General features: G+C 39.8%; 1 protein-coding gene across 1 annotated transcript in view; it reads right to left on the reverse strand.

Annotated features, from left to right (window-relative positions):
* Window positions 1-22,115, reverse strand: part of jazf1b (JAZF zinc finger 1b) — a 43,026-nt gene extending 20,911 nt beyond the window's left edge. Inside the window, exon 1 of the mRNA XM_062063040.1 lies at window positions 21,875-22,115. Coding sequence (XP_061919024.1) covers window positions 21,875-21,989 — 115 coding nt within the window. The 5' untranslated portion in view covers window positions 21,990-22,115. The remainder of the gene's footprint in view (window positions 1-21,874) is intronic.
* Between the last annotated feature and the right edge of the window lie 5,570 nt (window positions 22,116-27,685).

Genomic DNA, 27,685 nt, shown 5'->3' on the forward strand with positions numbered 1-27,685 from the left:
TCCGCAACCTTGTGGACAGCCTTCCCAGAAGAGTTGAAGCTGTAATTGCTGCAAAAGGTGGACCCACATCATATTGAACCCTATGTGTTAGGAATGGGATGGCACTTCAAGCTCATATGTGAGTCAAGGTAGGTGGCCAAATACTTTTGGCAATATAATGTATGTGTTCTTGTCTTACATAGGGATTGTGAATCATAGGCAACATTCCAAAAATTGTTCATTTGCCTGATGGCCGAGGGGAAAAAACTGTTCAGGTGGCGGGAGGTGTGGGTCTGGATGGAGCGTAGTCTCCTGCCTGAGGGGAGAGGGGAGAATAGTGTGTGTCCAGGGTGAGAAGAGTCAGCTGTGATCCGACCCACATGCCTCCTGGTCCTGGAGGAGAACAAGTCCTGGAGGGATGGGAACTTGCAGCCAATCACCTTCTCAGCAGCACGTACAATGCGCTGCAAGTCTATTCTTATCCTGGACTGTGGCGCCGGGGAACCACACTGTGATGGAGGAGGTCAGGATGGACTCTATGATGGCTGAGTAAAACTGCACCAGCATCTCGGTCGGCACCTTAAGTTTCCTCAGCTGCCGCAGGAAGTACATCCTCTGCTGGGCCTTCTTGATGAGGGAGCTGATGGTCAGCTCCCACTTGAGGAGCTGATGGTGGTGCCCAAGAAACGGAAGGAGTCCACAATGGGGACGGGGGTGGGAGAGTCAATCAGGGTGAGGGGGGATGGTGGGGCTGTGACTTTCCTGAAGTCCATGATCATCTCCACTGTTTTCTGGGCGTTCAGCTCCAGGTTGTTGAGGCTGCACCAGGACGTCAGCCGGTCCACCTCTCTCCTGTAGGCGGACTCATCGCCATTCGAGATGAGCCCGATGAGGGTGGTGTCATCCAGAAACTTGAGCAGTTTTACGGATTGGTGACTGGAGGTGCAGCAGTTTGTATACAGGGAGAAGAGCCAGGGGGAGAGTACACAGCCCTGAGGAGTACCAGTGTTTGTGGTTCGACTGTCCGAGACAATCTTCCCCAGCCGTACGTGCTGTCTTCGGTCTGTCAGGAAGTCATTAATCCAACTGCAGAGGGAGTCGGGCACGCTGAGCTGGTAGAGCTTGTCTCGTAGCAGTCCAGGGAGGATGGTGTTGAAGGCAGAGCTGAAGTCCACACTGATGTTGGTCGAGAAGGCCTGGCTCTCAGTCTCCGTTCTAATTCATCAAGCTGGACTAGATCCAGGCATGCTTTTGCACTTTTACAACCTCTCTAGGGGGCATTATTATACTTCTCAATCGAAATCTGGCATAGAAACAGGAGTTAAGAACAATTTTCGTACTAATTTGCCGTTATTGCTTGAAGACATGAATTAATTACTATGATCCTCTCAGTTACCTGTGCCCATTAGAAAGAAATTGTAACTAAGGATGTGCCATTCAATAGACCACCGGTCGGTATCGGCCGTGAAAAAGCATGTGATCCGCTATTGCCGATAAATGCCTTTTAAAGGGGAACTGCTCTTATTTTTGGAATGTTGCCTATGATTCACAATCCCTATGTAAGACAAGAACACATACATTATATTGCTTCTCATAACTGACAATGCTAGGCTCCGTTAGACACAACTTCATTGCAAAGCACCTCTGGTGGTTTCGGACACACAATTTTGCCTGCACTGACTTAAAAAACAAACAAACATTGATGCAGAAAAACACAATTCATATTTTATTTTCTGCCTTCCAAAATGATTATAAAAATAACACTCAGAGAAAACAACAATTATTGTATTGTTAATATAAGAGAACCCTGACTTCAACAACTTTTTTATAAGATCTGCTCTTGATTCTTATATTACCATCAATCCATTTTCTACGGCTTGTCCCTCTCGGGGTCACGGGGGGTGCTGGAGCCTACCTCAGCTGCATTCGGGCGGAAGGCGGGGTACACCCTGGACAAGTCGCCACCTCATCACAGGGCCAACACAGATAGACAGATAACATTCACACTTATTATATTATATTATTATAGTATCCATCCATTTTTTACCGCTTGTCCCTTTTGGGGTCGCGGGGGTTGCTGGAGTCTGTTAAAGTACTATTATGTAATTAAAAAATATATTATATTTTTAAGAAAAAAATAGAAGATAAAATTAATATTTAAAACAAGTGTTTGGAATATCAGGGAAATAACTGGTAGATTGTAATAAAGGTATAATACAATTATTTGATCAATCTGCGTCATTAATCAGCATTATCTTCAAATTAGCGTCATAACTCCTTATCTGTTGTTTGCTAACTTGCTAACAACCAGTGAGACGTTTTTTTAAAGGCCTGCTGCATTTCTCCAAGTCACTGCAGGTGTGCGTGAGGGACAGGAAGAAATGCTCCGACTCGCATGAGCACAAGTGGTTTGCATGTACAAATACTGTATAACCTGTCATTTTCAGACTTTAAGGGACAATAATGCCTTCTAGTATTTGGATCACTGCTGTATTTCCCCCAATAGTCTATGTCAGGGGTGTCCAAACTTTTTCCACTGAGGGCCGCACACTGAAAAATCAAAACAAGCGGGGGCCATTTTTATATTTTTTTATTTAAAAAACCAATACAATATATGTATAAAAAAATATAAATTTAGGCCTCCACTCAGGCTTGATCCCGGGAACCCCAAAGGGTTTTGGTCAAAATTTTTTTTTTAAATGTGTCATTATTCAGTAGTATTATTTGTATTATTATTCAAGGTTAAATCTTTAAATCAACACTAGGTCTATCTGTCAATATAAATGTTTTAAAGACTTAAGTTGTATGCTCTTTTTGTCAAAGAAAACCCAGTTTTTTATGGAAAAAACAAAATATGCAATATTTTCACCCAATAAAATTTTTAAGTGGAATATTTGAGATTATATAATAATTGGAGCCTTAAAAAGGACAATTTCTAATAACATTGATTTTATTTAATTATTATTTTTTGAGCAATGACACTTAAAAAAAAAAATCACATTAAAATGATTGGGGATCCAAAAGGGTCCTACTCATTCAAGTGTTAAAAAATACATTATAAATGTTTTCTACTGTTTACTTTTAACACAATAATCTCGAGATCATCTTCAGATCTATCCGTCAATTATAAGTTTTATTGTTGTTTATGTTTTTTGTTTGTTAGTTTTAGGCCCTTCTATAAAAAACAGCTTAGTTTTTTTATATGGCAAACATAAAATGTGCAACATTTTTCCCAAAGAATATCTCAAAGTGGAATATTTAATGTGACATAATTGGAGCCTTTGACATTGATTTTGAATCATTATTATTTTTTAAAGAAAGAAACAGCATGCAAGGCAGTTTTGTGTTATTAGAGTAAACATTGTAACATTTTCTTGTTACATTTCACCTTTTTGCTCTTTTATATCACTTTTTGTTTTTGATTTTTTTTAATCGTATTTTTAGAATGTGCCGTGGGGCCGTTAAAAAATGACCTGCGGGCTGCAAATGGCCCCCAGGCCGCACTTTGGACACCCCTGGTCTATGTAGTATTATGGTTTCCCTTTAAGATCAATGTTTTTGTGCCAGTGCAAGAAACATAGGATGCAATACCATACTTTCATTCGTGCGTCTATGATGGTGTGCACCAGGAACCCAAGTGGCCATCAACAAACCTTCCAATGGCAACGCGCGGAAGTGACGCCTTCCACCCCTTAACAACGCCCTCAAACACCCTTCCCCCTGCGCCACCAACCCTCTCTCTCTCAAACACACACACTTTATTTCCAGCATCGTCTGGGTTCTCCTCAACCTACCCTCCAGGCCAGATGCACGGTGGGGTATGGCCGAGTGGCGAGCATTACGGTGACATGTTTATGGCGGCTGTGAGGAGTGGGGGAGTTGGAGCAGGAGTAGTGGCATAGGCAACTCATTATTATGTGGCCTCTGGGGAGGAAATGAAACATAGTGGTGGAGCTCACATGTGTACGCTGTCTGGCAGGTTACCCGGTATACAGGAGGTGCTTCAAATGATCTGTCAAAATATGAGTTTTACTGTTGGCACTGACGGTATGTTGCCATTTACCACACATCCACTTCACATATTTAGTGATTTTCATTCAAATGAAAGGTAATTCCCTCCTCCCCCAAAACTTCACATCTTTTAGCTAAATAAGAAAAGAAAAATTAACAATTCTGTAATATTCATAAACATCTCTAAACAGTAATAGTAGCACGAAGGCTAGTGCTGACATAAAATCATAAATCTTCAGGCTGGTCCGCCCGTTATTATAAACAATGACAGTAGGCTCTCCTGGGTTGCCTAGGCAACCACTGACTGCTGCTACTCTGCCTAATCAACCAGGACAGGGTGTCCAAAGTGTGGCCCGGGGGAAAATTTCGACCCGCAGCTCGAGAATTTTTTGCCTCTTGATAGATTGTAAAAATAAAATGAATTCAATATTAATGAGATAAGTCATTAGTAGTGGTGTCAAACGATATTTTTTTCCATCCATCCATCCATTTTCTACCACTTTTCCGTTACGGGGTCGCTGGAGCCTATCTCAGCTGCACTCGGGCGGAAGGCGGGGTACACCCTCGACAAGTCGCCACCTCATTGCAGGGCCAACACAGACAACATTCACACTCACATTCACACACTAGGGCCAATTTAGTGTTGCCAATCAACCTATCCTCCGGTGCATGTCTTTGGAGGTGGGAGGAAGCCGGAGTACCCGGAGGGAACCCACGCAGTCACGCAGTCATGCAAACTCCACAAAGAAAGATCCCGAGCGCAGGATCGAACCCAGGACCTTTGTATTGTGAGGCACACATACTAACCCCTTGGATTAATCACGATTACTTGTGTGCACAATTTCAATTAACTTAAGCGTTTCAATTAACCTAAAAAATATATGTATTTGGACACAAATGCAAATGTATTGTTAGACTAAGTGGATCAGGAGGTAAAGGAGCATGGGCAGTCAAAATAAATTGTATGATTAATCTGTGTTTATACATGATTAATGCAATATTTTGTGATTAAATTCATAGGTTAACTTCTTATTTTTGACGGCTCTAGGTATTACATATTACACCAATTTCCTTTGTCCCCTATTACACAAAGCTAATGTGGAGGTTTTGTTCAGCTAGTTTAGCATCAATTTGACATGCATTGGTTTGCTTTTAGTATCTTTATTGTACAAAAGTTATTAGGGCTGTGAATCTTTGGGTGTCCCACGATTCGATTCAATATCGATTCTTGGGGTCACGATTCGATTCAAAATCGATTTTTTTTCAATTCAACACGATTCTTGATTCAAAAACGATATTTTCCCGATTCAAAACGATTCTCTATTCATTCAATACATAGGATTTCAGCAGGATCTATCCCAGTCCGCTGACATGCAAGCAGAGTAGTAGATTTTTGTAAAAAGCTTTTATAATTGTAAAGGACAATGTTTTATCAACTGATTGCAATAATGTAAATTTGTTTTAACTATTAAATGAACCAAAAATATGACTTATTTTATCTTTGTGAAAATATTGGACACAGTTTGTGTCAGGTTCAAACACTGATGACATCTATTAAACAAGACAAAAGGCAAGTAATCAAACAGAGACAGAATTAAATTTGGACTCAATTGAGGAGAGACATGGCCACTGTACTCTGAACCGTCTTGCACCACGCTCTGACGAAGAAGGTTTTCGTCTTCTCTTTTATTTAGATGTTCAATGTTTACGCAACAACACATTTCTCAACAGGAATGGGTAGTATGTAAACAGTCCTTGTTTTCGGTCACATTAGAAGACAAAAGAAGAAGATCCCTCGGGCTTGGGCTTGTCGTGGATTCAGCTTTGGCAGGTTTTTGAGGACAATGGATGACCCCTCCCGTCTGATTCCATCGTACACAGCGGAATCTTCCGAGCGTTTGGCTTGGTGCCACAAAGACAGCTTCTTGTCTGTTCATTGGAAACTCAGAACGGAAAGTTTTTTGATAACGGAAAGTTTTTTGATAATTTAAATACAATTTTTCTGACAGTTTGTTGTCAAGCTTATGAGATGCGATGCAAATGTAAGCCACTGTGACACTATTGTTCTTTTTTTTTTAAAATAAATGTCTAATGATAATGTCAATGAGGGATTTTTAATCACTGCTATGTTGAAATTGTAACTAATATTGATACTGTGGTTGATAATATTCATTTTTGTTTCACTACTTTTGGTTTGTTCTGTGTCGTGTTTGTGTCTCCTCTCAATTGCAGTTCTGAGTGTTGCTGGGTCGGGTTTGGTTTTGGAATTGGATTGCATTGTTATGGTATTGCTGTGTATTGTTTTGTTGGATTGATTAATTTAAAAAAAATAAAAATAATAATAATATTTTTTTTTAAATAAAAAAATACAAAAAATAAAAATCCATTTTTTTAAAATGAGAATCTATTCTGAATCGCACAACGTGAGAATCGCGATTCGAATTTGAATCGATTTTTTCCCACACCCCTAAAATGTTTTAAAGTGCTCCCCCGCTTCCTTCCATTTTTTTGCATGTGGCCCTCGGTGGAAAAAGTTTGGACACCCCTAAGCTCGGTGAAACTGTTATTTTAAGGTACAATTCTAATAATGTACAAAATTGGGTTTTGTTACAGGCAACACAGTCCATTAGTTCATTAGCTTAATAGTAAGTGTTGCAATGCTCAAAAATAATGTCACACAGCACACCATTACGTTTTTTCTTTACCGTTTACAATGTTAATTGTAATTCAAACATTTTTTTAGGGACATACATTTTTTACCATTGAGCGGGATGTGTTTTTTTAAATTTATTTAAATCGGCCAATTAAAGAAGTCACTGTGGTGTTTCCTGCCCTGCAATGAACTAGTGCTCATTGTTGAGGGATGCATGTTATCAATACGTCTCACAGTAAGCGCACAGGAACAGGAGCAGTGGTGTCGGGGGATGGGGAAATGTAATTAGGCCCACCAGGTGCACAGATCAGGGAACTAGTTAGTGCTTTTTAAATTTATTACATCCGCGGGGTTTTTTTTTTCTAAATGAGCCTCCAGTGAGGACTGGCAACAAGCAGACTGATTGTTAGCGAGCTTTGGGCTCTGCAAGTGATCAGCAGCACACACACGCAAGCACATACACACGCACACACACACGCCTGAATAAGGGTGTACTTCTGGTCAATTTAGGACTGCTCACTTAGCAACAAAGCAAACATTTTTAGTAAGGTTTTTCCTTCCACACATGACCACAGAATTAATGAGGACATCTTTCAATCTTAATAACTAAGTAGGCTAGTAGAGTTGCTTGAATATATTTATAATACAGGAATGTATGTCCAAGATTATAAGATCACCATTTTCAGCTTTTACTGCTTCCAGTTCCCCCACACTGGAATGCTATTGTTATTGTGGCTAGATGGACGCATAGAACTACCCGTAAATTTTGCTAAGATAAAGTAACTAATGCTGTAGTCATAGTGATCACATATACAGTCGTGGTCAAAAGTTTACATACACTTGTAAAGAATATAATGTCATGGCTGTCTTGAGTTTCCAATAATTTCTACAACTCTTATCTTTTTGTGATAAAGTGATTGGAGCACATACTTGTTGGTCACAAAAAACATTCATGAAGTTTAGTTCTTTTATGAATTTATTATGGGTCTACTAAAAATGTGACCAAATCTGCTGGGTCAAAAGTATACATACAGCAATGTAAATATTATCTGACCACAGAACTTTCCTCCAGAAGGTCTTATCTTTGTCCATGTGATGTCAGATGAAACAAAAGTTGAGCTGTTTGGCCACAATACCCAGCAATATGTTTGGAGGAGAAAAGGTGATGCCTTTAATCCCAGGAACACCAAACCTACCGTCAAGCATGGTGGAGGTAGTATTATGCTCTGGGCCTGTTTTGCTGCCAATAGAACTGGTGCTTTACAGAGAGTAAATGGGGACGGCGTGGCGTAGTGGGTAGAGCAACCGTGCCAGAAACCTGAGGGTTGCAGGTTCGCTCCCTGCCTCTTACCATCCAAAAATCGCTGCCGTTGTGTCCTTGGGCAGGACACTTCACCCTTTGCCCCCGGTGCCGCTCACACCGGTGAAATGAATGATAGGTGGTGGTCGGAGGGGCCGTAGGCGCAAATTGCAGCCACGCTTCCGTCAGTCTACCCCAGGGCAGCTGTGGCTACGTGAGTAGCTTACCACCACCAGGTGTGAATGATTGATGGGTTCAGAAAAACATGTAAAGCGACTTTGGGTACTTAGAAAAGCGCTATATAAATCCCAGGTATTATTATTATTATTAAATGGGACAATGAAAAAGGAGGATTACCTACAAATTCGTCAGGACAACCTAAAATCATCAGCCCGGATGTTGGCAGTTGGGTGTTCCACCTGGACAATGACCCCAAACACACGTCAAAAGTGGGAAAGGAATGGCTAAATCAGGGTAGAATTAATGTTTTAGAATGGTCTTCCCAAAGTCCTGACTTAAACCTGTGGACAATGCTGAAGAAACAAGTCTAGCTGAACAACAAATTTAGCTGAACTGCACCAATTTTGTCAAGAGGAGTGATCAAAAATTCAACCAGAAGCTTGCCAGAAGCTTGTGGATGGCTACCAAAAGCACCTTATTGCAGTGAAACTTGCCAAGGGACATGTAACCAAATATTAACATTAGGGCTGGGCGATAAAACAATAACAATATATATCGCGATAGACATGTGATCAATATCAATAGAAAATGGGGTTGATAGAACGTTCGATAATTTCACTTGAGTTCTGTTAGAAAAAAATAGGAAGAAAGGCAGAGCCGGAACCGCACGGCATTCTGGGGGGTGTAGGCAGAGGAAGGGCTTTGGCCTCTCGACCTATCACGGCCGAGCCTGAACCGTAAGGCATTCTGGGAAATGCTAACTGGGGAAAAAAAAAAAAGCAACAACGGCTAGCTGACGACGAGGAGTGAAACGAAACGGGAATATGAGCGCGGCAGCACGAGAGGAAATTGTAAATAAAAAAGGAAATGTCACGTCACCAGTTTGGTAGTATTTTGGATTTTTAAAAATCTGATACGAATCAGAGTAATACTTTCTGCAAACTTTGCAAGGTCGTCGTCCCGACCAAGTCTGGGAACACGACAAACTTATTTTAGCACCTGAGCCGCTCTCACCCGCTGGAGTACAGCAGTATCAAACAGCCACAACCATCTACATCAGCCGGTGCAAGTGGAACAGCACCGAAGCGGCAACAACAGACCACCATCGTCTCAATGGTGGTCTGTTGTTGCCGCAGACAGTATTACGACAAAAATTCAAAACGTTATAAAGAAATAACGGATGCAGTGGTGTATCAATTAGCGAAGGACATGCTACCGCTCAGCATAGTTGAGAAGTCTGGGTACAAGAATCTCATACACGTGCTCGACCCCCGTTATGTTCTACCTGGCCGAAAGCACTTTTCCAAGACAGCTATTCCTAAGCTTTACACAATGTGCAGGGAATCCGTGGAAAAGGAGATACTGAAGTTGGTTTGATTTTTCCATAAATGACTGAAGAGGGTAACAGGTTTGTTTTGTCACAGATGTTCCGACGCAAGTTTATTCCGATGTTTACAATATTCTGTAAGACATGTTTGTTTCTGCTTGCTTAATGTGACTGTTATTTATTTGCATATATTGTTACCAATATAGCTTTAAAGCCTGAGTTGTACACTACTCATTTCTTAATTACAATACTTTGCACATTTTGTTGGATTAAGCATTTATTTAATGTCAATATTTGCACATCGACCAGTATTTTCATTTATTTGACTGTGTTTCATAATGCTGACCTCGTTCTAAAGGTTAAAGGTTATACTTAAAACAAAAGTATTTAAATTCAGCCTTTTTTCTCCTGGTCTTTATTTAGAATAGTTTTTATTTTTATTTTTATCAATAATTATCGATATCGACTGATATGAAACACTTATATCGTGATACATTTTTTAGTCATATCGCCCAGCCCTAATTAACATTGCTGTATGTATACTTTTGACCCAGCAAATTTGGTTACATTTTCAGTAGACCCATAATAAATCCATAAAAGAACCAAACTTCATGAATGTTTTTTGGGACCATCAAGTATGTGCTCCAATCACTATCACAAAAAGAAATGATTGGAAACTCAAGACAGCCATGACATTATGTTCTTTACAAGTGTATGTAAACTTTTGACCACATCTGTATGTAGTGTAAGTCACAGCGAACTACAATACTGTTCAAACAGCAACTTCTACAGGGTAGCGCCACCTATTGTATGTCAGCCACACCAGCCGTCATGTTGCTGTGGAACTTGAGAGGGAGAACGTTGTTGCTTGTTTACTAGACGCCTAATTACAAAGGAGAATGTGCTTTGTGCAGCGGGTTGCCAGATGACGAAGAAGAGCGGCCAAATCAGGCACTCGGTCTGTAATTACGCTTCACAGGCACTTGGCACAGAGTGCAGGGTCTCGCTCTTCTTCGAGTGGGCACAGGCCAGCGCACAAAGGAGGGAACTGGGGGGTGCAACGTTTTTCCACTCTTAGCAAACTAATTGCTTTGTTATTCCCCAATAAGTCATTCCGAGGCGTTTTTCTTCCCCCAGCGACTAACACCTCAGACACACGCACAGCACACAATGAGAGGGGAGAAGATATTAAAGGCAGTCAAGCAACAAACAAGAACAACACAGGCACCTGGGGCCTTGTCAGCTTCAATAATGAGACTGAAATATTAGATGGAAGAAACAGATGTAGGAACTAGCTGTTGAACTGTGAGCAAGGGAATTTACCTTTGGAGCTTTTAGCATTTGATGAACAACATCTTGCGCTAGAAGCTGGAAATGTTTTTAGCTTTATTAAATGCTCAGATAAATTGAAGTAGCAAAAAGGGTACTGCTTTATTAATATACAGGTGTGTCTATATTAAGCGTTTCACAGATATCACAGATATGGATGGGTATCGTTCACATTTGAACTAATACGGTACCAAATACCAAAACCTAACCAACGATACCAATTTCAGTACTTTTGTGTGTGTTAATAAATATTTGTTGTTTTTGTTATGATACAATCTATTTTTTATTGCAACATTTAAAAATTAGTTAAATATGATATCAGCTGTCCAGTTGTTATATATTGTTTTATTATCACATTTCTGAGTCTCAAATACAGTTGCAAGTCCCAGACGTAACATGGCGGTAGTTTATAGTTTATGGTGTGTTGGCTAGGCAGTTCAGTCTTTGCTGTCTAGTTTTTTGTTGTGCCCTGAAAGTGGTAATACTGTAAGTATTGTATCTTTTACGCACCAGCTGTTTGATTGTAACGTGCATCTTAGTTGTAGTTTTCGTTAACAAATTTGCAAATGTTGAACTCGCCATGTAAAATTGCTAATGCTAATCAGTAGCATGTCAATAGCAAAAGCAATGTTTTTTAGCAACAAGCTAGCGCGTTTTTGGAAAAGTGGAGCCTTACTTTGGAATGTTTTGACTCAATTACTTCGTTGGCTTTGAAAATTACATCATTACCTAGAGGTAGTTTGGCTGAGTCCACTCTCAGTGCTGCTGGAGTGATTGCTAAGTGCCAAAGTGAGAAGAGTCTGACTGAGTGAGTGGGTCGGCAACCGGTAGTGACGTCACGCGCAACCCATGTACCGTAAGATGGCGTCAATAGGTGGGATTTTGTGGAGGGATTCAGTCTGTGCCAAAAAAAGTACAGGATTCTGTACCCATACCTAACCACAGAAGGATTTGTATAAGCAAGACGCTCCTCCGTTTACAAGCGACAGCCACCAACGACCTTGACACTACAGGCTGACAGATGGTCCTCACACAGGAACAAATCTTACCAAAAATAAACAGCATGAGAATATTCTCATTTATCCAGGTCTTTGTATTCTCGGGAAATCTATCACAACTGATCGCAAAAGGAGCGGACATGCCAGACAATTCCCCTTTTATAGAGGATGAAACTTAGGATCTTCTTGCATCAATTTCTCAGACTAAAGATGTCCTATCAAAGTCTGTGAGCATGAACTGATGAAGCCTGCTCCGATAAATGATAAATGGGTTATACTTGTATAGCGCTTTTCTACCTTTAAGGTACTCAAAGCGCTTTGACACTATTGCCACATTCACCCATTCACACACTGATGGCGGGAGCTGCCATGCAAGGCCCAAGCCACGACCCATCAGGAGCAAGGGTGAAGTGTCTTGCTCAAGGACACAACGGACGTGACGAGGTTGGTAGAAGGTGGGGATTGAACCAGGAACCCTCAGGTTGCTGGCACGGCCACTCTCCCAACTGCGCCACGCGTCCCCCAGATGAGAGGCAAACGTCTTCTAAGGCAATAAAAACAATCCAGTTGCCATCGATTGAATGCCCTGAGAAAACAGGTAAAGCTTACACACAACAATTAACTTCCATACATTAGTTATGGACTTATGCAGCGTTCCATTTACCTGGGAAGTGGGAAGTCGGAGCTGGGAATGACATCACATCCGAGCTGTGAGCGTTCCAGTTACGATGTCGGAAATCAAGATGGCCACAACTACGAAAGCTATTTTTGCGCTTGCCCTGTCTGAATATAAACAACTTATGTGAAAATATGGACGCTTTCTGCAACCTTCACATATGGTGGCTGAAGAGGAGACACAAACGCTATTGCTAGCGATGTACAACATATATACCACATGAAATAAATGTAGTTTGCACTACAGTGACGTTATCATATATAAAAGTACAACAATACATTGCATATAGCTGATTTACTGCAACAAAAACTAAACAGAAGTGCAAATAATGGATATTATAGAAGCGGACATCATTGTTTACATCCAGAGCAGCCATCTTTAAAACCAACTCAGAAGTGGTGAGAATTTTTCAACTTTCCGAGTCGCACATCCGACCTGTTCCAGTTGAAATTCCGACTAGGAACTCGGAAATTCCAACTTCCCAGTACAAATGAAGCGCACCAAAAGCTTACCTAATGTTAACATGTATAGAACCAGAATTGCAGGTTTGTAGATGCTCGCAATGTATTTCCAGCGGGCATCTTCCAAATGTCACATCACATCATCAAATCAAAGAAAGAGCTGATTTTAAGGACTGTTGCACGCACGCGCCTGCCATATAGCGGACCTTTGACTAGTATAAACATATTCTGATTCATGACTACAATGTATTAGCCTTTGGTGATGTATTTTTAAAGGTAAGAAGATCATTCACATTAACAACAGAATAAGCACAAATGTGCTGAATAGCCCTGCACTTGCACACACTAGGATTGTGAAAACATTTCAAACCAAGGAGCATTTAATGAAAAATGAAAGGCGAATAGAAAACTAGCTGCGGTCCGCGACTGGCAGTGTAATACACGGTGTACACTTAATAAAAAAATCAACCATTCATTACGATTCTGAATCGATCCAAAATTGTCAAGAATAAATTATTCAAAATTAGATTTTTATGTCATGTCCGGACTCCTTCTCCGCCTCCGTAGTGTAGTGTTTTTTTCTGCAACATTGTCGGGAGAATTAACCTGTTCGTTTGTAGAATAACGTCAGCTAGCTCACTTTAGATGGAGAAGAAAGAGATAGTCAGCTCTGTCGGTTTGGGTGCACGTCGGATTCTACAATTTTCTGGGTGAGAAGGAGCTTAACATAACATATAATGAATAAAACAAAACACGTCCTGGGCCAAAACTCACTTCATATTCTCTACTGCTCGCTAGTGTTACCATATCTGAGTTATTGTGCAGAAATATGGGGAAATAACGACAAATGTGCGCTACATTCGCTAACCGTGTTACAAAAAAGATCAGTTAGAATAATACATAATGTTGGATATAGAGAACATACAAACCCTTTATTTATTAAGTCAAAAATATTAAAGTTTGGTGATTTGGTAAAATTGCAAACAGCTAAAATGATGTACAAAGCAATCTATAACCTGCTACCAAAGAATGTACAACAATTCTTCTCAACTAAAGAGGAGAAATTTAACATTAGAGGAACAAATAATTTAAAACATTTATATGCACGTACAACACTTAAAACTTTTAGCATATCAGTATGTGGAATCAAATTATGGAATGGATTAAGTAAATAAGTTAAAAATTGTACTGATATGATCCAGTTTAAGAGGTTGTTCAAAATAATAGCGCTTACAAAGTACAAAGAAGAAGAATTATGAGAAATACTTCTAACCTTATTAAAAATAAGATATTCTTCATCTCAGTATGTTAATAATGACTGAATTAATGAATTACATATTATAAACCTGTTGTATATACTAATTCATAGATGTTATTTTATTATATAAAAAGGTCAGTAAATGATTCTATATCATTGTAAACGCTTTGAAGTGGGAAAGGGGTAGGATTAAATAAGCTTTGCTTCTTCCTACTCCTTTTCGGGCATGATGTAAAATGAAATGATATGAAATTGTGTGATGTATTAAGATGTAATTGTGTTCATGTTCGAAATAAACTAAAGAAAGAAAATAAAGAAAGATATACAGTGGAACCTCAATGTACAAACCTAATTGGTTCGTAAATAGCAAAGTTTGTATATTGAAGCAAATGTCCCTATAAGAAACAGTGTAAACTACCATATTTTCCGCACCATAAGGCGCACCGGATTATAAGGCGCACCTTCAATGAATGGCCTATTTTAAAACTTTGTTCATTAATAAGGCGCATCGTATTATAAGGCGCATAGAATAGACGCTACAGTAGAGGCTGGGGTTACGTTATGCATCCATTAGATGGAGCTGAGCTAAAGGGAATGTCAACAAAACAAATAGTGATTGTACTGACACTTCTACTTGCTGCTCTCTGTTCAACAACCCACTGTTCGAGTTTGTCTTCCAACTGTAGCCATCTCGCTTTGTTCCCTCGGAAACTCTGTTTAGTCTTCTTTACTTGGCGCAGGTCATCATGTTGCTTCCTCCACTTCCGCACCATTGATTCGTTAATGTTAAATTCTCTCGCTGCTGCTCTATTCCCGTGTTCTACTGCGTGACTGATCGCCTTGAGTTTAAACTCTGCGTCGTACGCGTGTCTCTTAATAGGAGCCATTTTTGGGTCTTTACATAAAGTTTAGGTCTCGCAACTACGGTAGGCAGCCGCCGACTTCATTTTCCCCTGTAGAAGAAGCGCTTCTTCTTCTACGGTAAGCAGCCGTAGAAGGGGAAAATTAAGTCGGCGTAATTACCGTAGTTGCGAGACCTGTTGTGGCTCAATATTGGTCCATATATAAGGCGCACCGGATTATAAAGCGCACTGTCAGCTTTTGAGGAAATGGGAGGTTTTTAGGTGCGCCTTATAGTGCGGAAAATACAGATACGTTTCAGTCTCGACAACAGTAATTACTTTAGACAGTTTGTACACTTTGAACAGAATATAAAGCGCTATACAATACAGTATATTAAACACATAAAACAAGGGGGTGATGATCAATTATCTTTTTAATAACAAAGCCAAGACAACAACAGCCAGCTGAACTGTCCTTTTTGTATGCAGCCGGTCTGCTAACACACGCAAACACTGTCACTAGCCCTGTGGTGCTCTCACAGTTTGAGATCACAAAACACCTTAACTTCAACAACCAGGTCGTAACAATGATTAAAAAATAAAATACAATTTACCTTGTGAGCGTCAACAACGCTGTGGATACTTACTGAATGTTTTACACCACATATTGTTTGTCTTTTGCTTTCTGAGGACTCATACTGAGATAGCAAAGCTAGAAAATGTAGGTAAAATGACTAAAAAAAACAATTAAAAAGCACTCAAAGTAGCACTGAGCACAGTAGCTAAAGACAGCACAGCTGAGTTGACAATGAGCAGCGGAGAGTGATCAGCATGCCCACAATGGCTGTTTTGATTGATTGAGACTTTTATAAGTAGATTCCACAGTACAGTACATATTCCGTACAATTGATCACTAAATGGTAACACCCCAATAAGTTTTTCAACTTGTTTAAGTCGGGCTCCATGTTAATCAATTCATGGTAGTGCTGCTGGGCACAAAATGGATGCGTTGCGAGGTACACAATGGATGGATGAAACCTTCGTGCACTAATGGTGGGAAGTTTCATAGTCTGGAATTTCAATTGGAGCAGCCCTCCAAGGTCGGACTTCCTACTCGGAAAGTAAACAATAATAGAAGCTTCTGTAAAATCCGTTATTAGCCCTTCTGACTGTTTTTTGTCGCACTATGTCAGCCATATACGATGTTTTGGTAATGTGTCTTTAGTTTAAATACATTTTTTTCATGTGTTTTATATGCTAGCAATAGTGTCTGGCTTTCCTCTTCATCCACCATTTTTGAAGGTTGCAGAAGGAGCGCACATTTTCCATAAGTCATTATTTAGACAAGGCAAGCGCAAAAATAGCTTTCGTGGACAGGGACTTGATTTCCCACCTTGTAACTGGAATGCTCGTAACTCGGCTAGGACATCATTCCCATTTCCAATTTCCAACTTCCGCGATTAATGGAATGCGCCATTAGACACGGTTCACACAGCAAAGTATATTTTTATCCGGTTTGTAAATCAAAAAGTTAGTACAATTACGGGTTCACTGTAGTTATGTTATGATCGACCTGCTGATGGCGCTAATGTATGGAAATATGGAAAAGCTGCTGTTAAGTTAAAGTTAAAGTACCACTGATAGTCACACACACACTAGGTATGGTGAAATTACTCTCTGCATTTGACCCATCCCCTTGTTCCAATCCCTGGAAGGTGAGGGGAACAGTGAGCAGCAGCGGTGGCCACGCTCAGGAATCATTTTGGTGATTTAACCCCCAATTCTAACCCTTGATGCTGAGTGCCAAGCAGGGAGGTAATGGGTCCCATTTTTATAGTCTTTGGTATAACTTAGCCGGGGTTTGAACTCTTGGTGTGTTTGACGGAGAAGCAGCTGGAAGGCGATACCGTAGAAGTCTACTCTTTAAGGTCGATGCTGTACATTATTATTACATTACTTTTTAAAAACTACTACTGCAGTTGTATATGTACTGTTTTATACATGTGGTTAGAGTGTCCGCACTGAGATCGGTAGGTCGTGAGTTCAAACCCCGGCCAAGTCATTCCAAAGACTATAAAAACGGGACCCATTACCTCCCTGCTTGGCACTCAGCATCAAGGGTTGGAATTGGGGGTTAAATCACAAAAAATTATTCCCGAGCGTGGCCACCGCTCACTGCTCCCCTCACCTCCTATGGGGTGGAACAAGGGGATGGGTCAAATGCAGAGGGTAATTTCACCACACCTAGTGTGTGTGTGACTATCAGTGGTACTTAAACTTAAAAAACTTAATATTTCTTATCTTAAAGTTTGTTTTACTTCTAAAAAAAGCATGTCACATTCTGAGCTCATATTGTGCTGTTTTGGGGGGCAAATCACCAATTAAATGGATTTCAATTAATTTCAATTAGAGACATTGATTTAAGATACAAATGTTCTGAGTTAAGAGCTCCTTCAAAGAACCAATTAAGCGCATAAGTTGAGGTACTATAGCAGGGGTGGGCAATTAATTTTTACCGGGGGCCGCATGAGCAACCCGAGCACTGCTGGAGAGCCACACCGACAATATTTCAATTAAGTTTTGCACAAATTATTTTTGATATACCGTAAGATAGATAATATTAATGATAATAATATTTTCATTTAACCTAACTTATCTTTATACAAAAGCAGATGGCTTTTGATGGTTTTATTTTTAACACTTTCTTACACAACACTTCCTGATGTATATTACAATACAAAAATTTCAATTTCTGTCACTTCATCCTGCATCCTCTTTGTTGTGAACGTAGCACGCCTGTAAGGTGATTGGCGAAGAAGGAGGAAGCGTTGCTGTTGCGGAAATGAGGAGTGAGGATTGGTTTTCCTTTTGGAAAGAACGAGATAAGTTGAGCTGTGTTAGTATAGCATTCTCAATAAAAGTTTAAAAAGAACGTCAGACTTGGTGTGCACTTCTTCTGGACGCTACAATTGATGTCACAAGTGGGATGAAATGCCTCCCAGTTCGCCTTGCCATCAAACCTGGGAGTCTTCATTGAGGGCGGAATTCCCCCCGTGGCAAGCAGCGTGGCTGCACCTGTAAACGCTGTCTCTCTCTCTCTCTGTCTCTCTCTCTCTCTCTCTCTCTCTCTCTTTGCGGCGAGCTCCTCACTTGGCACGTACCTCCCGATGACGTAGCACACAAGCAGTGCAGTATGCGCAAAGTTTTACTTCTGACACCAATTGTAGCGTCCAGAAGAAGTGCACAGCAAGTCTGACGCAATTTTTAAACTTTTATTGAGCAAGCTATACTAACACAGCTCAACATATCTCGTTCCTTCCACACGCACGTCTCCTCACTTCTCATTTACACAACTCAAGAAGACAACATCTACTTCAGCAGGTCGTTACACTATATTCTTTAAACACAGCAACATGTGTACCACAAATAAGCACACGGCTTTACCTTTACTTGGCAGTCCATGTCTTTTTTAAAACACGCCATTCGTCATCAACTTTTCTCTTTAGCGTCTCGGGGATAACCGGGCATCACTTGTCGCTGTGCGCCTTCCCTCACAGGACATACGCACATATAACACTTTTCAAAATAAAAGCAGCACAGTTGTATTGCACGCACGACAAAGATGTTTTTTTAAATGTATTTTGTATTTGTGATTGCCGCTGCGCGCACGAGCATACGTCCACACGGAAGTAATACAAATAACGCTTTTCAAAACAAAAGCAGCACTGTTGTATTGCACACTCGAAATAGATACTTTTTTAAATGTATTTTGTAATTTATAATTGGCCTCACGCGGGCCGGACAGGGACGTACAAAGGGCCGGATGCAGCCCGCGGGCCGCAGAATGCCCAGGTCTGTACTATAGTGATAAAGCGAAATTAACATCAATAACCACCATGGACTTTATAAAATAAGACCATAAAGGTGAAATAATGGTGTGATGGACTTGTTTCTAACTGTGTTTCACTGCTCACTGTCCAAACTTTACTGGAATCCCACAGAGTTTAAAATGAGCTTGATCGCTCTGCAAGTCAACTAGACCAGTGTTTTTCAACCACTGTGCCGCGGCACACTAGTGTACCCTGAGATATTGTTTGGTGCACCGTGGGAAATCATGTAATTTTACCTAATTGAGTTAAAAATATTTTTTTGCAAACCAGTAATTATTGTCTGTGATGTCAAGAGCTCGGCAGAGTAACTGTGTAATACTCTTCCATATCAGTAGGTGGCAGCAGGCAGATAATTGCTTTGTAGATGTCGGTGACATGGTTTGTTGTGATCACAATATGCAAACGCCAGCGGGAGCCAGGGTGCAGGTAAAAAAGGTATCTATTGATTAAACCAAAAATAAACAAAAGGCATTGAAGCTTAGGGATCACTGCTCGCTGTACATATCCTACCAACAGACCTACACTGTTTCAATGTCCATTTCTCTGATGATGCAATTGTTGATGACTGAAGTGCTGATATCAACCAAACCTAACCCCCCCACCCGAACCCCCCCTCCACATCCCACCCCCCGGATTGTAAATAATGTAAATAATTATACTGATAGTATATATTTGTACCATGAATTGATTTACCTGGACCCCGACTTAAACAAGTTGAAAAACGTATTCGGGTGTTACCATTTAGTGGTCAATTGCACGGAATATGTACTGTACTGTGCAATCTACTAATACAATTCAATCAATCAATCAATCAAGGATGGCTAAGCAAAACCAAACTAAAACTGAACTGGCTGAAAAGTTAACAAAAACCGAATTCTGGACGACAGCAAAGACTTACAGCGTGTGGAGCAGACGGCATCCACAAAGTACATCCGTACATGACAATCAACACCAAAATAGGAGCCCAAGCATACTTGCTAACCCTCCCGAATTTTCCGGGAGACTCCCGAAATTCAGCGCCTCTCCCGAAAACCTCCCGGGACAAATATTCTCCCGAAAATCTCCCGATTTTCAGCCGGAGCTGGAGGCCACGCCCCCTCCAGCTCCATGCAGACGTGAGTGAGGACAGCCTTTTTTCACGTCCGCTTTCCCACGATATAAACAGCGTGCCTGCCCAATCACGTTATTCCATACGAGGCGTCCGGCATACCGCCGATGAGCATGGTGCAGATGGAGAAGATCTTCTCGGCGTCCGTGTTGGCGCACACGTTGCCAAAGCCGACGCTGGTCAGGCTGCTGAGGTTGAAGTAGAGGGCGGCGATGTACGAGCTGTGCACCGACGGGCCGCCGACCGTGTTGTTGACGTAGGGCATCTCCAGGTGTTTGCCCAGCTCATGGAGCCATCCTCGGGGAAGAGACGGGAGGACAACAGACTAGAGATAAATTGTATTATTATGTTTATCTTACCTAAAAATAAATATATTTATTCATTAAAAAAAAAAAAACTAAATAAATTTTTACTATATTTTGCTAAAAACATCAAAATTAATTGTATTTTTATTTTTTCTTACTCCTTTTTACATCCAGCCATAGAATTATACATTAAAATAAACATATTTGAAATAATTAATTTTAAATGATCATAATAGTTCATTTAAAATGACCATATTTAATTGTTAAAATAATTGCTTGTCTATCAACAACTTTAGCATTTTATTCATTACATTTTGAAGTTCTCAGAAGCCAAGTTATGTTATATTCCTTATGCAAGTTTGAAGTATCAATTATCTAAACACAGTTTTGTTTGGATATTTTCAGGATATATATATATATATATATATATATATATATATATATATATATATATATATATATATATATATATATATATATATATATATATATATATATATATATATATATATATATATATATATATATATATATATATATATATATATATATATATATATATATATATGTGTGAAATACTTGACATAACCCACTCAGTGGCCTAGTGGTTAGAGTGTCCGCCCTGAGATCGGTAGGTTGTGAGTTCAAACCCCGGCCGAGTCATACCAAAGACTATAAAAATGGGACCCATTACCTCCCTGCTTGGCACTCAGCATCAAGGGTTGGAATTGGGGGTTAAATCACCAAAAATGATTCCCGGGCACGACACCGCTGCTGCCCACTGCTCCCCTCACCTCCCAGGGGGTGATCAAGGGGATGGGTCAAATGCAGAGGACAAATTTCACCACACCTAGCATGTGTGTGACAATCATTGGTACTTTAACTTTAACTTTTAACTTTAATGGTGAATTCTAGCTGTAAATATACTCCCCCCCTCTTAACCACGCCCCCCCACCCCCCGAAATTGGAGGTCTCAAGGTTGGCAAGTATGAGCCCAAGACAATAACTAAAACACTACACATAGAAAAACACCAAAAAACTCAGAATACGTCAGGGCGTGATGTGACAGGTCGTGACAGTACACCTACTTTGAGACAAGAGGTTATGGTTTGATTCATATCCAACAATTGCGACGACTTTTTTTTTTACTGTCAATATCGGCTGCTGAGTTTCATTGTTTATTTTCTGCTGGTGGTGTGCCTCGGGATTTTTTAAATGAAAATACATTTGTGCGTGGGCTAAGAAAAGGTTGAAAAACACTGAACGAGACCCTTCCGGTAGTTTGGAGCGCGGCCCTGGCGTTGCAATAATGTTGCAGGAGCCCGCAGACAGACGTCAACAAACGCGCTTCCTGTCAGAGTAACATCCCGTCGCCTTGCAGCGACATCTTTCCACACGGAGAAACAGCATTTTACGTCGTGGGTGATGAACAGGAAGTAGGGTAATAGCACACGAACATGGCCACCACACCTAGCAACAGGGTTGTCAAGGAGCAGGAAGACACCGACTAGCGCGCTAGCCTAGCCGCTAATGCTAGCTGCGACGCTCGGCTCTTACCGATGTGGTTATCCTCGATGTGCACGATGAGCTCGGCCAGAGAATCGAAGTTAAGTCCGCAACTGCCGAACCTGCAAGCGTTGGAGAAGAAAGAAGCAGCGGCGATGCCTGTCATGGTCGCTGCGGCATCGGATATGCGGGCGCACAGCACGGCAGCGGGCTGACGGGCGGAGGGAGCACAGCGGCGAGGAACAGCTGGAGCGGCAGGCAAGCAAGTCTCCGTCGACGTCAAAATCGACGGAGACAGATAACAATATCGGAAGTAAGACGATTGGCGCTTCACAATAAAAGCTGTGTCCGGAAACAACAACGGTCGCTGTGCATGGTTGTGTGTGAGGTATGGGAAAACAACGATAAAAAAACAAAAACATTCTGCAGTCACCAACCATATACTGCGACAAAGAGGGAATTATGATAATCCACAAGGTTGGTAAAAGAAAACAAAACCCCTCTATTCCTGAAAATCAAAGATCTGGTACATTGTGAATATGCCTATAATTTATGCCTATGTTCATTATTAGAGATGTCCGATAGCCGATATTATCGACCGATAAATGCTTTAAATGTAATATCGGAAATGATCGGTATCGTTTTTTTAATTATCGGTATCGTTTTTTTCTTTTGTTTTTTTTTCTTTTCTTAAATCAACATAAAAAACACAAGATAAACTTACATAGTGCACCAACCCAAAAAACCTCCCTCCCCCATTTACACTCATTCACACTCATTCACACAAAAGGGTTGTGTCTTTCTGTTATTACTATTCTGGTTCCTACATTATATAACAATATATATCAATACAGTCTGCAAGGGATACGTCCGTAAGCACACATGATTGTGCGTGCTGCTGGTCCACTAATAGTACTAACATTTAACAGTTAATTTTACTCATTTTCATATAGTTTCTATGAAACTGTTTTTTTAAATTGTTTTACTTTCTTTTTTATTCAAGAACATGTTTTTAATGTATTTATCTTATTTTATTTTATTAATTTAAAAAAAAAAAGGACCTTATCTTCACCATACTTGGTTGTCCAAATTAGGCATAATAATGTGTTAATTCCACGACTGTATATATCGGTATCGGGTGATATCGGTATCGGTAATTAAAGAGTTGGACAATATCGGAATATCGGATATCGGCAAAAAGCCATTATCGGACATCCCTATTCATTATTATTATTATGTTTATCATCCATCCATTTTCTACCGCTTGTCCCTTTTTGGGGTCGCGGGGGGTGCTGGCGTGGAGCCTATCTCAGCGGCATTATTATTATTATTCATTATATCTTTTGTACTCATTTATTCATCAAATAATGTTTCTGTATTATTTACTCCTCTATTTGTTCTTTTTGTATTTAAGCTATTATTTGAGCTATCAAATGAGGTATGGATGAAATAACTTCTTTACTACTCCTTTTCAGGCATGTTGAATTATGCAAATTCAAATTCATTGATGTTTAGTTTATTATTTCTTCGGTCAGTGGTCAACAAAATAAACAAACAGTTTTACATAAACAAACAGTTGTACATTCATAAATTGAAAATGTTGCAGACCGAAAGGGTTTAGGCTGAAGTTGAGTGGTTAGAGTGTCCGCCCTGAGATCGGTAGGTTGGAGTTCAAATCCCAGCCGAGTCATACCAAAGACTATAAAAATGGGACCCATTACCTCCCTGCTTGGCACTCAGCATCAAGGGTTGGAATTGGGGGTTAAATCACCAAAATGATTCCCGGGCGCGGCGCCGCTGCTGCCCACTGCTCCCCAAGGGGATGGGTCAAATGCAGAGGACAAATTTCACCACACCTAGTGTGTGTGTGACAATCATTGGTACTTTAACTTAACTTAACACTTATTGCGCCTAAACAATGTCAAATACAAGATGAGCTTCCAAAAATTATGAAATTTCCTTTGCACAATATATTATAAATACACCTTGTACACAACATAAGCACTGTTCAATTATATACACATAAGGCATATGAAATATCCTTGTACACGTGTATGTACATTGTGTTACAACATTAAGTTAAGTTAAAGTACCACAGATAGTCACACACACACACTAGGTGTGGTGAAATTATCCTCTGCATAGTGTGTGAATGTGAGTGTGAATGTTGTCTGTCAAGCGGTAGAAAATGGATGGATGGATGGATTTGACCCATCACCCTTGATCACCCCCTGGGAAGTGAGGGGAGCAGTGAGCAGCAGCGGTGGCCACGCCTGGGAATCATTTTGGTGATTTAACCCCCAATTCCAACCCTTGATGCTGAGTGCCAAGCAGGTGAGGACAGGAAGCGAATGTGTGCAACTAAATTGCTATAAATTGGAAAAGACGTAGGATTAAATAAGCTCGGCTTCTTCCTACTCCTTTTGGAACATGTTGTAAAGAGAAATGTAAATGTGTAAACTACAGTATTTGATATACAGTATCCCTTGTAATTGCATACATGTTTGAAATAAATTCAAACCAACCAAACAACCAAATGTCAGTATTGTCATTGTAGTTTGTTTTAAGCATGTTGGAAATGGAGTAAACCATTAAAATTAAAATTTTCCAAGCAGTAAAAGTCAAGTATTAAGAGCAAAAAACAAACAAACATTTGATTAGTGATATGATTCGAATAATTGTACACAGTTTGTAAAGTGTTCCTCAGATACAAGCAATTAAATATTAAATATTCAATTTTTAACTGTCTTTATTTTGTGATAATAATGACATCATGCACTCTGGTTGTAGATGAATGAGGAAGCAGTGTAAAACAACATGACTGCCACAGTGGGGCAGTGTTGTGCAAGCAGCATATTTAAATCCTGACTGTGTGAGTTAGACTTGGTTGGAATTTACATTTTGACATTAAAGTTTTTTGTTTGTCTGCTAGAATTCCCCAAAAGGTGGAATGCATTTTAGTGTAATGGACCAGTTCAGTGAAGCTGTTATGTGCACTCAGAAGCCATTTGTTTGTAATGTTGGCATCATTTATTTATGGATGTTACTGCTGAGAAGTGCTGCAACCAATAATTGCTTTTCAATTTACTCATAAATTTGAATGAGGTAATATTTTCAGTAAACACTATTTACTTCATAGGTTATTTAATCTTTGATTAAACACATGCAATGGAAGCCACATTTCAAAGTTGTTTCATGTGATTATTTTGTCTGTTATATTTCCAAATGGCCTTTAATTTGTGGCGTTGATCATAGAATAACTCACAGTAATATATTGTCACCATTCGCACAATAACAATAGTCTATTATTGATAAATGCCTGACATCATGATATCTGTGTGGATATCATAAAGAAAAAATAGAGACTCATATACATCTAATAACATGTAATGAATATCATTTGTAGTATATGACCACTTCACTTTCACACTGGCATAACTGCATGTGTGTTCACAGGAAAAAAAATACATACAAATATTAAAACCATTGTAACAGATAGAGTCACAAAAGTACTGCAAGTATACAGTACATATATTCTTGTAGCAATATTGGAGTATAAAGTTTTCGGGCCACACTGAGAAGAAGAAAAAATTCCGATAATAAAGTCAGAGAATTGCAAAAATAATGTAATATTATCACATTAAATAAGTACACAATGCTATTACAATTAAATATAAGTATGTGATTTTTTTGTATTTTACCAACATTTTTTGTAGTACAAACCCCGTTTCCATATGAGTTGTGAAATTGTGTTAGATGTAAATATAAACGGAATACAATGATTTGCAAATCATTTTCAACCCATATTCAGTTGAATATGCTACAAAGACAACATATTTGATGTTCAAACTGATAAACATATTTTTTTTTTTTGCAAATAATCATTAACTTTCGAATTTGATGCCAGCAACACGTGACAAAGAAGTTGGGAAAGGTGGCAATAAATACTGATAAAGTTGAGGAATGCTCATCAAACACTTATTTGGAACATCCCACAGGTGAATGGACAAATTGGGAACAGGTGGGTGCCATGATTGGGTATAAAAGTAGATTCCATGAAATGCTCAGTCATTCAAAAACAAGGATGGGGCGAGGGTCACCACTTTGTCAACAAATGCGTGAGCAAATTGTTGAACAGTTTAAGAAAAACCTTTCTCAACCAGTTATTGCAAGGAATTTAGGGATTTCACCATCTACGGTCCGTAATATCATCGAAGGGTTCAGAGAATCTGGAGAAATCACTGCACGTAAGCAGCTAAGCCCGTGACCTTCGATCCCTCAGGCTGTACTGCATCAACAAGCGACATCAGTGTGTAAAGGATATCACCACATGGGCTCAGGAACACTTCAGAAACCCACTGTCAGTAACTACAGTTGGTCGCTACATCTGTAAGTGAAAGTTAAAACTCTCCTATGCAAGGCGAAAACCGTTTATCAACAACACCCAGAAACGCCGTCGGCTTCCCTGGGCCTGAGCTCTTCTAAGATGGACTGATACAAAGTGGAAAAGTGTTCTGTGGTCTGACGAGTCCACATTTCAAATTGTTTTTGGAAACTGTGGACGTCGTGTCCTCCGGACCAAAAAGGAAAAGAACCATCTGGATTGTTATAGGCGCAAAGTTGAAAAGCCAGCATGTGTGATGGTATGGGGGTATATTAGTGCCCAAGACATGGGTAACTTACACATCTGTGAAGGCGCCATTAATGCTCAAAGGTACATGAAGGTTTTGGAGCAACATATGTTGCCATCCAAGCAACATTACCATGGACGCCCCTGATTATTTCAGCAAGACAATGCCAACCCACGTCTTACATCAAAGTGGCTTCATAGTAAAAGAGTGCGGGTACTAGACTGGCCTGCCTGTAGTCCAGACCTGTCTCCCATTGAAAATGTGTGGCGCATTATGAAGCCTAAAATACCACAACGGAGACCCCCGGACTGTTGAACAACTTAAGCTGTACATCAAGCAAGAATGGGAAAGAATCCCAGCTGAGAAGCTTAAAAATGTGTCTCCTCAGTTCCCAAATGTTTACTGAGTGTTGATAAAAGGAAAGGCCATGTAACACAGTGGTGAACATGTCCTTTCCCAACTACTTTGGCACGTGTTGCAGCCATGAAATTCAAAGTTAATTATTATTTGCAAAAAAAAAATAAAGTTTATGAGTTTGAACATCAAATATCTTGTCTTTGTAGTGCATTCAATTGAATATGGGTTGAAAAGGATTTGCAAATCATTGTATTCCATTTATATTTACATCTAACACAATTTCCCAACTCATATGGAAACAGGGTTTGTATAATATTAACAGAATAAAGCCATTGTTAACCAAGAATTAAGTAAAATAATTTAAAAAAACTATTAAGACACAAAGTGATACTTTTTCCACAATAAAGTCAAAATAGATATGAGAAGGAAGTCATAATATATAAGGCTGAAAAACTTTAACATAGAAACATAAACACTGTTGATGCTACACTTTAAAACAATTAAATAGTCAATGTTTTATCTAATCAAAACATCATCAGTATGAACAATTTAATATCATTGTACAAAAATGTTTAGCCCTGAAAAATAACTGTTCAGACTAACATTGTTGTTGACTGTTGACCACAACTATGTGATGACATTACCTGATTGATATTACATTTTTTCTTGTCATTTTCTTTCATTTCAGTTTGAGTCTTTTACTTCTCCAGGTCACGGGCAGCACTCTGGTTCAGATGTCAGCAGAGGCATGGATGTGTTGTAAGCTCCTTAAACATCATCTTTCATCAGAACCATCAGACCCATCAGACAGACAGCCTCATTCAACAGCCATCTAATGTAAACTTCAACTTACAGGCTTGAGTGTTGGAGAGCA

The sequence above is a fragment of the Entelurus aequoreus genome, linkage group LG11 (assembly GCF_033978785.1).
Source record: "Entelurus aequoreus isolate RoL-2023_Sb linkage group LG11, RoL_Eaeq_v1.1, whole genome shotgun sequence".
Classification (NCBI taxonomy): Eukaryota; Metazoa; Chordata; class Actinopteri; order Syngnathiformes; family Syngnathidae; genus Entelurus; species Entelurus aequoreus.